Below are 11374 nucleotides of genomic sequence, written 5' to 3'. Positions count from 1 at the left end.
CTAATAATTTCATTTTTTCTAGAAGATTTAATCTAAGGTGAAATTTAGTCCCAAATCTTCAATAAATGATGACAGCAATATTAGTTAGGATATTCACTTTTTTGTTTGTTTTGTTATATGCAACTACTTGATGTATTCTTGCATGCCAGCTACAGCTGCAATTCTGGAAATAGCAAACTATGTAATTTTTTATAAATCACTACTTATAAGAAGGTGACTAATAAGTTGCATGTGCTTTTAGTGCAATTTTAAGGCCAAGTGAACAGCCCCACTCATTAATGTTAAAGAACTTGCTTTCTCTCAGAACATGAAGATAACATTAATTCTCATTTACAAGAAACCTTTGAAGTAATGTTTGTTATGGGTAAATGAGGAAATGAGGATGTTCATCTCACCAGAGATAACATTCAAGTTTACAATATTAATTTCATAGTATGACACTATTACACCACTAGTTGTTTAAAGGGACATTTCTAAATCAAATGCTATTTCTAAATTTAATTTAGTAAACACTGTAGCTCATCATGGCCCAAGAAGGTTCTGTTCCCCCACCCCAAGATCACCTTGGGGGTCACATTCAGCTCAGAAGAGCTGTGATCCAGCGACCATGACTTGTCCAATCAGGATTTGTGTAAAGAGGGTTGCACCACTGACAGGCACGTCGGCACAACAAACACAAGGGGCAGCAAGCAAATAGTCATTCTTAAAAACACACACACGCCTCTGCCAGTAAGTGCCTTTCAGTCCAAAAATACTGTACAAAAGGATGTCCTGGAACACTATTCCATCCATGTTGTATTATTCCAGTTCCTAATAGCAGGTGTGCTGTGGTATCACTACCATGTTAACTCCAGGAACAACTTATCATTAAGCATATGAGTTGGAGGAGGGAATATGAAGGAAAAAAGATTATGTGTCCTGTTTTGAAGAGAAAAGCTTTTTGATACCATTTTCAGAAGTAATTCAAGTAATTCTTGGTTTTAGTTGTTCATAAGGCTTCATTCAATCCTTAGAAAGTGTCAGCCTAACTGTGATGGTTGCAAGCATGAGAGAAAAATCACAGCTCATAACCAGCATGCTAACATAGATTAATTTCTCCTGCCAAAATGTCTTTCTATATACACATATGTTTGCCTGTACAGATAGCTCTGTATGCGGCTCCAGATTTGGACTGTTTTTTGCTGGTAGGTAAAACTCTCCAGGCAAAACCTTTGCAGCATAGGCAAGGCCTCCGCTCACCAGATGAGCGGTTGCATGATCCCCATCCTGGGGCATCTGTTCGTTTGACACAAAGCCTCAAATGCCCTGTGGTATGACACCCATGTGTTGTTCATGGTGAATCCTCAGGGCGACACAACCACCCAACTCTCTTGGGGAAGCCAATGAAAAGTACTGGAGCTGGAAGGGTCAAAGGCCAAGTTTCAAAGGGGAAATCCCATCTGAAGGTAGATGAAGCCTGGGGGTTTCCTGTGCTGGCACTCTGCAGCAGGCTTGGGGGCTCCCGCACCAACCTCATCATCCAGTGCCTGACACCCTCTGCACGGACGCAGCCACACTTCTCCATAGGGAGGTGAAGAGTACTTAATGGCTGAAGAAGGAGAAGGACATAAGTTACTGCAGAACATGGTTTCACAATGGATTCAGGATGAATATTGTATATTTAATTAAGATTTGTTTGGACTGAGCCAGGACAATTTATGAGTAAGTTTCTAGCTCAGGACTAGTGAGACCTTGTTTAGATTCTGCTGTACCACAAGGTACCCATAAGCCCTGGGCAAAGGTTCAGCGTCATTATGACCCTTCCTTGTACATAAGATGAGGGTGACTGAACTTCCCTCAGGGGTATATAGGGGGAAAACTGCATTTAAGGTTGTGAGATACCCAGAATCAGTGATAATATCTTGGCTAGCATCTTTAAGTGGAAATAACATGTTAATGATGTCAGTTTTGGCCTTAGGCAGATTTCTTTAATGCCTGTAGGGAAAAGTTTGTGTTCTTCCAAATCTAATAGTGTTGGTGATGTCCTCATGCAGGGGATCAAATTCAATGTAGTTAGAGCTCTGTGAGCCACAGCTGATTTTGGTCCAAGTTGTCTAATAATTAAACCAGTCAGGTTAAACAGTTTTCATATTTTGGGAATCTCCATAGTTTACGAGAATTCTGACAACAGCACAAATACAGGAAAAAGGCCTAAACCAAGCAATTTTAGCTGTTCTTATCTTTGCTTACCATAAAATCTCCCACCCCATCAAGTTGGTCTTTGAAACAGAACCTCAGCCCATGCTTTGCATCTTTTCAGACATCGATATGAATGACTTCAGAAAAGTCTGCTGGCCCTCACTTGGCACATTTTATTTAATTCATTATATTATGATCGTTTATAATGCATGAGAAAATCACAGGATACGAAAACACTGAAATGTTAAAACTCTGCTAATATGAGAGCAGTGATATGCCATACACTTGTAAAGCATCAGAGAGCATGTTTGAGTAGTCCACTATGATTACAAATGACTTCATGCTGTATTCTTTGAAGAGATTATTGAACATATTTAAATAATGTTTGACAGATATACTTTTTGTATTTAAAAAGGAAACCAGCAAATTAATATGTAAAATTTAATTATTTTAGTTCATTTACAATGTCATATTACTAAAGTAATGGAATAGCATTGCTTTATGCTATCAAAACAATGTTTTCATTCAAAACTATTAATGTAGTGAACATAATATGCTCCTTTTTGCTCTTGTACTTAAAAAGACCCAAAGACTTGCATACCTATCCAGGCACCATCAGAACTATTTAGAAGAATGTAGCAATCTGTATGATGTGAGTTTAATTCAAATTTAGTATGATATTTCTGAAACATTCAAATTTTCAGCAGAGAGAAAAAAAAGGTGTGGCATCTGATGATGTTTCTTTTATTTGGATGTTCATCTTTTCAGCTGCTTTAAAAGACTTATGATTTTTGAGAAAATGGTAACCTTGTGTAATCTGAGCAGGAGGAACTTTTAAGGATTTAAACATCTATTTGATGCCAGCATGTACAGAGGTCTCTGGGACATGTAGATAAGAGTTGTCCAGAGAAATTGCTCAATAACAAATGTATTCAGGCACACAGTGAAGAGAAAGGTTGAACATTAACAAAGATACAGTCATTACTCTGAAGGGTTGGTCCTCTCACTGTCAAGCTGGGAAATGAGGGTTGCTGTCTATATATATAGGAACAGAGGGGTCCTCTCCTTGTCAGAGCTGCTGGTGGGAGAAAGTCACTGAGCTGCTCAAGCAAGCCAGCACCATGAAACTGCTCCTGCTGTTCCTGCTCTGTGTTTCCTATGTTAAATCCCAGGGGTCTGCTGACTATGACAATGAGGTTGTAATGCTGATCATAATAATAATAGTAAAAAATATTAATTTAATTTAATTTAATTTAATTGTATGTGTGATTTACTCAGCTTATGTGAGTTAGCTAAGTCAGAAGCTGTGGGAAAAATGATCCAGTGCATGTTCTTTTTCAGCCTGAAGTGTTCAGTGAAATAACCTTTATATTATTTCTTTGTGTATATGTAACTGCACAACAGTTATTTTCTGAGTTTGTATCTATTTTCTTCCTATTTCTTTTTCTGTAGGGAATGAAGAATGTCTGATGGTAAGATTAGTTATTTAGCTGAATTTCTTTAAGGATATTAATTTAGCAAAGTTGACATATGATGTTACAGACAATTAATATCAGGTGAAAAGGAGTACAAATGTGTAATTAATCATGTCCTATCCCAAAGACAGTCAAAACTTTTCAATGGATTCAGTAGACATTGAAAAAAAAATTAACTGCCAGTTCATATAGCTTTATATTGGAAATTGAGGTCTAAAAATTGTTAAACAAAAAGCAAGCAATGAGGATCAATCTCAAATAGCAGTTTGACCTATATTTAGTTTTGTTTAAGTAAAATAATTTAATGGGAAATACAGTTTAGAATCTCAGTACATTTTTTATATTTTGAAAATCTCTTCAAAAATTAAATATGTCAGGGTAATCAGAAATTGGATTATTTTCTGTTATACAATCCAAGCATTTGTGTCTGTACATTGACTACTGATAACACTACTATGCTCAATAATTTTTGTCAATTTTGTGGTTTGTATGCTGCCTACTTTTGAAACTAATTGAAGCCTCTGATCCTGGATCCTTACAAATATTTGTATTTGTAGCTAAGTCTGAGTGGGATGGGAGATGGTAAAAGATTTTGATTCAGTAGTTCAAAAAACTATTAATTCAAATGGTTTAGTTTCAACAAGTGCTCAGGGACCAGGCTTGCTTGCTCAGCCTCTTAGACTTTCCCATTTCTGGCAGAGAACATATATATCAGAGGGAACTCTAAAATAACCTGCCCTGGGAGATGTTATTGAATGCTTTTCCTAATTCCATCGGTTAATAGTTGGCATGTGGCCTGAGACCTGATGATGTATTTGACTGTGGCCTGATTTTCTGAGATCTTACAAATTTTCCTGTAGCCGAGTGAAAAATAGGGACACTGATAACATGATGCTGAATATTCTTCTTAGCCCCAGGAATGTCTAATTACTTTTTTGTTTGTATACTACTAATTCAAGTTTCATGGTGCTTGGTGGCTCTGAACTACATAAACTTTATTCCTTGGTCAGAATAAGCTATTGAAATATTGTTTTGCTTTGGTTTGAAGGCTTTTTAGTTTGTCTATATCTAGGTGGAGGGAGTGTAACTAGTCTTACAAGGGAGGACATAGCAATGACTTTTACATAATATCAGTATAATATTTCCATTACTGTTTTTTCCATTCCATTCCATGTTTTTCCTTGCTGTTTAAAACACTAAAGTGTGCTGAACGGATGCCTCCACCCTGTGCATCGCATTTAAAAATAGCAATCCCAGATTCTGAAAGTTTCCTCTCCTTGGCTTTGCAGGATGACAGCCCTCAGCCCGGGGTTCGGGGCCACCGACCTTTGGACAAAAGGCGGGAAGCAGCCCCCACACTCCGACCCGTGGCACCTCCCATCAGCGGAGTCGGATACCAGCCCCGGCCCCCAAAGCCAGTGAAGCCAGGTGACAAGAAGGAACGCATTGTCTACCCCGATGCTGGTGGCTGCAAGCATCCTCTAGAGGAGCTGGTAGGTGTCTGCCTGTTGAAGCAGCTGATAACAGACTGTCCTCTTTTTTTATAGTGCACCAACATGGAGTTTTCTTCACCAAATAAGGGCCAGTCATTCATTTAAAGCAGCCCAATTTTGCTTCATTTTGCTTGAGTTTGGTAGGACTGCATTCAGAAGAGTAATGCCACAGAGTCCATAGGATTAGTCACAGAGTGAGACAGCCTATGGCAGAGATGGGGAGATGAGATTTGAACTGTAAATGAGGGAAGAAAGTATCTGTGGGTTAGCCTGCACTTTCCATGTGGCTTTGCATAGGTAACTATTAAGAAAGACAGGAAAAAGCTCTGCTGAAGCGCTGACTTGAATTTCAGATAATCTCAAGGAACCCTAGGAACCAAAAAAAAAAAAACCTCCCATGTCTTTCTTAAAATTTGTTTCAAACTGTAATTGTAGTCTACCCTTAGTCACTGCCCCAGCTCTTACCGATGAGCATGCAAGCATGCTGAGATCTGGCATACTCCTCGCTGCCTTGCAGGAGTCTATCACAATGTCCCTGCTGTGCTCTCTGACGGAAAATGCAAGCTGTAATGGTGCTGGGAGGCGTCTTAGTGTCTGAGAGTACATTTGAGGGTGAAGGTTTCCAACAAAGGAAATCTGTTAAAGCTTAATGAATACATGTTTGTGATAGAATCCCACTGCTGTCTGGGTATTTTCGTTCTCATGGGACTTCAGAATTTCCCACCTCTTTTTAAAACACTGCTGGCCTTGACGGTGCAGCACTTGTTGCAGGAGCAATGGTGCTCAGCTTCTTTAGATGATAATGTTTTAATGAATCGTATGGCCATTTCATGAGAGATACAGATAACAAGGTGTAGAGAACATGGTTGATTCTCCGAGGCTAGTGAAAGAGGAAAGGGGTAGATATAAACATGCATATGCACCAGGTACTTCCTGACAGGCTTTAATCATAGTTAACACCGTGAACAATGAACAGTGCAAAAAAGTGAAAAGCAGATAGTGGACCAAAAAAGTGTGAAAAAAGAGGGCTTTTCTCAAGAGCTTCAACAAAAGAGTCCCCCTGGGGAACTCAAGGCTCATTCTTGACCTTCAGACTGCAGCTTCTTTGTTGAAGTTGAATGTCTTGAGTCCCTACTAGATACTTAAATATCTGGTCTCACATTACTAACTATTCAGTGTGTTCAAAGGTATGGTCATTCACTGATGGGATTAGAAACTTTTTATACTGACTTTTATTCACAGCCCTTTTTGGTTTTTTTAAGGGAGTGCTGTGTCCAACTGGATGTGAGTTGCAAACTGCACTGGTAAAACAGGAAAAAAATGTGAAATCAGTTGTTCGTGATCTAAAGGACAAAGTGAGCAAACTGTCTGAATCCTCTACAACTTTCTATGAATACGTGACTGTTCTAGATGATAAATTGGTAAAGACACAAAAACAAAGAAAAGGTATGCTATTTCTATGAATTACTAGTGTAAATGGTATTTCAGTTCTATTGGCATGGCTACTGTTACTTGTTAATGGGACTTCTTAAAGAAATTAAAAATACAGGGGAATATCTAGCAAAGCAGGGTTCCATGACCATGTCCTTTTAAATCTTAAAAAAAAATCCTTTGAGAGAGGCAACGGAATGGACTTATATGAGGCCCCTAAACATAAGGGTCATGTGTTCTCCCCCCTTACCTGCTTTCCTATGTCCATCCCGTCCCTTTATGCCCAACATCTGGCTTGGCACCATGGCTTCCTGGAAAGAAGCTATAGTTCTTTGGCAGAATATAGCACCATTGATAAATCTACTAGCTAGCAAAGAAATAACAATACACATGTACCACATCCCTGAGAATCTCTGCATAGTTTTTGCACATTGTGGAAAAGTAAGCAATAGAAATGCCTATCCTTGCTCCCCACTTAGGAAAGAAGTGGATTTTCAAATTGTGCTTACAGATTGCACTTTCATTATTTCATAACTGGAAAACATGTTGAAAACTAATCTGCTTTTCATCTCTTTGTTTTTCCAGACAACGATGATATACTTTCTCAGTACAACACAGAAGTAGAATTGCATTATAACTATATAAAGGATAATCTGGACAATAACATCCCATCTAGCCTCAGGGTCCTTCGTGCAGTTGTGGATTCTTTACACAAAAAGATACAAAAACTGGAAAATGCCATTGCAACCCAGATGGACTACTGTCGTTCCCCATGTGCTGTTTCTTGTAATATTCCGGTGGTTTCAGGCAGAGGTACTCATTCAACTATAATGACATCTCTTCTCCCGTTTTTATCACTGTGCAAATTGATAGATGCATCATTCAGTTGGTTTGAATGTGCCTTTAATGCCTGTGTCATTGATTAGGATAGCAGAGAAGATGGGAAGTGATCCTAAATGAAAAAAATATTTTATGAATACCTATAGTGGTCAGACCAAAGATTCTCTTACCCAATATCAGTCTTCATTAGTGACCAGTAGCATTTTAAAGAAATACATGCTTCAGCATCTTTGTAAGGTGGAGGTGATACATTTGTGACTATCATAATTGTAGCCTTGATTTTTTTGGTCAGGAAATTTTCTTCTTTCACAAGCTTATCTAGTTCAAAAATTCATTGGAAAGTATACAGTCTTCCATCACCCAGGTTGAACTTTAGAAATTCCTATTTGGAAAAGTAGAACAATGCAGGTGCACCTTTCTTTCTTCCCTGATTATTTCACATGATGTACCACAGAAATCAAAATGAAAGTAGAATTTTTTATATATATGTTTAAAATTGTTCCCTTATAATCAGCAAGCTGAAGGATAACAAGATTGTTGCAGAAATTCAGAGCTCTTCCACTAACAGAGTGTCCATTTTGTTCTTGCAGAATGTGAGGATATTATCAGAAAGGGAGGCGAGACATCCGAAATGTACCTCATCCAACCAGATCCTTTCACCAGACCATACAGAGTGTACTGTGACATGGAAACAGATAATGGAGGTTAATGTGAAATAACTATGTTGTTAAATATTCATTAATATGGATGCTACAAAAAATCATATTAGTAATTTGCATTTTACACAAACTAATATGGAGTTATAACTTTTGTAGTTACTTGAGAATTAAGTCTGATTGACTTGTTCAGAAAAGTCTTGTTGGTCATCTTCAGATGCTCAGTAGGATAATTCTATAATGAAACTGGAAATAAATTGGTGGGATAGGGTTAGTAAATAAAAATGTATCTTACTATGACTAGAATGGAGAATGTATGGGTGGGCAGACAAGGATGGCCTGGCTCATTTCTTACTCTGCTACTATGAGCTAGACGAAAGACTGGGACAGTCCTTCAAGTTCTGCTTTTTCCACCTTTCCTTATGAAGCAAGACACTACTTCAGTGTGAGTAAAAATGGCAAGGCTGTGAAAAAGTTGGCAAGCAGTGAAAACTCAGACCTACTGCAAGGAAACCATATGCTCTGCTTGTCTTGAGATGAAGATAAAAGGGCTGTATCTTAATGTTTTATGCTCCTTTCTTAATTGAAATTTAATCTCCTGCAGGCTGGACTTTGATTCAGAACCGCCAGGATGGCAGTGTTAATTTTGGGAGAGTGTGGGATCAATATAAAAAAGGATTTGGTAATGTTGCGAAGAGTGGAGGGAAGAACTACTGTGATACACCAGGTAAAACACCAAGCATGAAGCACAAATAGGTCTTCTTAATGAAATTGTTTTCTCATATTTCTTGAAGCTCTTTGATTTTTTTAAAACTAAGTAATCCGCTTTGGCAGACCTATAAGCAAATCATAAAGTTGCCTTGAAGTATATTGTGAAGTCTCTTTCTCACTTTTTGCTTCTCAGGTGAATATTGGCTTGGAAATGAGAAGATCAGCCAGCTTACCAAAATAGGGCCCACTGAAGTTTTAATTGAAATGGAGGACTGGAATGGTGATAAAGTATCAGCTCATTACGGAGGTTTCACCATAAAGAATGAAGGAAACAAATATCAACTTTCAGTTAGCAACTACAAAGGGAATGCAGGCAACGCATTAATGGAAGGAGCTTCACAGTTGCATGGAGAAAACAGGACAATGACCATTCACAACGGCATGTTCTTCAGTACTTATGACAGAGACAATGATGGATGGTATGTACTTGCATTAGACATTTAAAATAAAAATATAGCTTAAAATAGAACTGAATATAGACTATTTCTCTAATTTGCTATTAGTTTTCACAGCATTTCATAGTATCTTGAAATATGTTTTATCCCTGCAAGTTACCAGCCAAGAGCAGGTAAAACTATAATTATGTAAGTATAATTTGCTGCTCCACAGTGAAGTAAGAAGCAAGCACGCTGAATTTTATTGAATCCATGAATGACGTTACCACGGACAAATCAGCAAATATGGATGCAGTATATTCATTGTCAGAGACTGAGGGTGGCAGTGCCGAGGACACTGTCTTGCTTAAGTAGGAATATTGGTACTCACTTGAGTAACACATATGGGTCCTGAGGAAAGAGACAGGTAGCATGTCCTATTTAAAAAACAAAGTTCTGCCTACTCAGAAGACAGGAGCTCAGCTGTAAAGTAGATAATTTAGCACTGTAACTTTAAACTATGTGCTGTGTCTTTATCTTAATACCTGATTACATATTCATGAATAAAGGAATTTTTTAGATTGGGGAAGACATACATTTCTTATTGTTTTATATGTTCAAATTGTATTGATATTGCGATTATTATTATTATGAACTGCAAGTAATTGTAGTTATCAATCAGTAAATTAAAACTACATTCCCAAAGAGATGCAGCTAAAATTTTATTTGTTTTTCTTAGCTGCTTCATTTCCAAGTGCACTGTGTAGCACACATTTGAGATGGTCAATCTTTTATAGAAAGTTTGGAGAGGATTTTAGATGTTTAGTATGGTTTGAAAATTTCAGTACAGGGGCAGGTGTATGTACTCTGTTGATCTGTTTGCTTACAGTTCATCTGTCACTCTCAACACTTTCTTTCCCTCATCAGGTTAACTACAGATCCAAGAAAACAGTGCTCCAAAGAAGATGGTGGTGGATGGTGGTACAACCGCTGCCACTCAGCCAACCCCAACGGCAGATACTATTGGGGAGGGACCTACAGCTGGGATATGGCAAAACATGGTACAGATGATGGTGTTGTGTGGATGAACTGGAAAGGGTCATGGTATTCAATGAAGAAGATGAGCATGAAAATCAGGCCATACTTCCCACATTAACCATTATCAAAATGTACAGAATCAGGGATTGTCTTTTAATATTTGTACATGGTTACCTTTTTAGCCACGGTATTCAGGCTTGCCTTCACATATGAGAACCAAATATGTGTGTATGAGCATATTGTGACCTAAAGTGGAAAGCTATGTCAACTGTAAATCAAAATGTGACTGATGAAAATAACTCACAAGTGTATTTTGTTCCATTTTCACTTGTTCACAAGACAGAAGTAACTACTATAGAATAATGCTGATAGAAAACCCCCAAACCCAACTTGTTTCACTCTTTTACAAAGGACTTCTATACCACATTTGAAGAGGTTATTAAATAAGAGCCTTAAATAAATTAAATAAAGCCTTAAAACTAAAGTTTTCTTCACATGATTTCTAGCTATTTATGCATTATCCAGGGAGCAGCAAACACATTCCACTAAATAAGGGACAGTATATTTTTTTTATATTATAAAGGTAACAGTAACTACCTGTGTAACAAGTTGAGAAGGAAAAACATAAGAAGAGAGGTATCTAACAAATTGGTAGATCACCAGTCACTTAGTTCAGATACTGTATGCTGGATAAAATATGCCCTTTCCTGGGACCAGGTTCACATACTGTGCCTCTTAATATCCCTTCCACCATCCCACATCCTTTTATCATGGAACAAAATACAGTGTTAAAAGACCTGGCTGGTATTTCTTTCACACAACCACTATCGTGGGACTAGAGCAATTAGTGACTCCAATCATAGGGTAGGTGGAGGTTGGGTATTTCATTGAAGCTAGTGGTCTAGACTTCCTCTGTAGCCTGGAGCAGAGGTCATCCCAAAGACAGGACTTCCCAACCCTGTTAGGCAGGATCAAACATCTCTCAGGTGTCTGCCTTCCTCCACAAAGGAAGGGAGCTAGATCACTGGCCATAGATGGATCCCATCTAAAACCTCTCATGTTGATTTAATCTGTGAAGCCCAGGAGGACAAGGAGGAGACATTATGGCAGCATCTCAC

At 38.1% G+C, this 11374-nt stretch overlaps 1 protein-coding gene across 1 annotated transcript; it reads left to right on the top strand.

Annotated features, from left to right (window-relative positions):
* Positions 1-3221: 3221 nt before the first annotated feature.
* FGB (fibrinogen beta chain) lies at positions 3222-10740 on the top strand. Its single transcript, XM_074822977.1, has 8 exons — positions 3222-3374; positions 4943-5146; positions 6409-6592; positions 7163-7390; positions 8008-8121; positions 8678-8800; positions 8978-9263; positions 10146-10740. Exons 1-8 carry the CDS (start codon positions 3300-3302, stop codon positions 10372-10374), a joined length of 1443 nt encoding a protein of 480 aa, XP_074679078.1. The 5' UTR covers positions 3222-3299; the 3' UTR covers positions 10375-10740.
* Positions 10741-11374: the final 634 nt, after the last annotated feature.

Source organism: Strix aluco, chromosome 4, assembly GCF_031877795.1.
Source record: "Strix aluco isolate bStrAlu1 chromosome 4, bStrAlu1.hap1, whole genome shotgun sequence".
NCBI lineage: Eukaryota > Metazoa > Chordata > Aves > Strigiformes > Strigidae > Strix > Strix aluco.
The sequence above is the reverse complement of the archived record's forward strand: the minus strand, read 5'-3'. Positions and strand labels throughout refer to the sequence as shown.

Excerpts from the sequence above, each read along its gene's own strand:
- FGB (XM_074822977.1), top strand. The coding sequence starts at position 3,300 with ATGAAACTGCTCCTGCTGTTCCTGCTCTGTGTTTCCTATGTTAAATCC. Across the intron at positions 6,593-7,162 it reads GACACAAAAACAAAGAAAAG|ACAACGATGATATACTTTCT; the intron begins GTATGCTATTTC and ends TTGTTTTTCCAG. Across the intron at positions 7,391-8,007 it reads TCCGGTGGTTTCAGGCAGAG|AATGTGAGGATATTATCAGA; the intron begins GTACTCATTCAA and ends TTGTTCTTGCAG.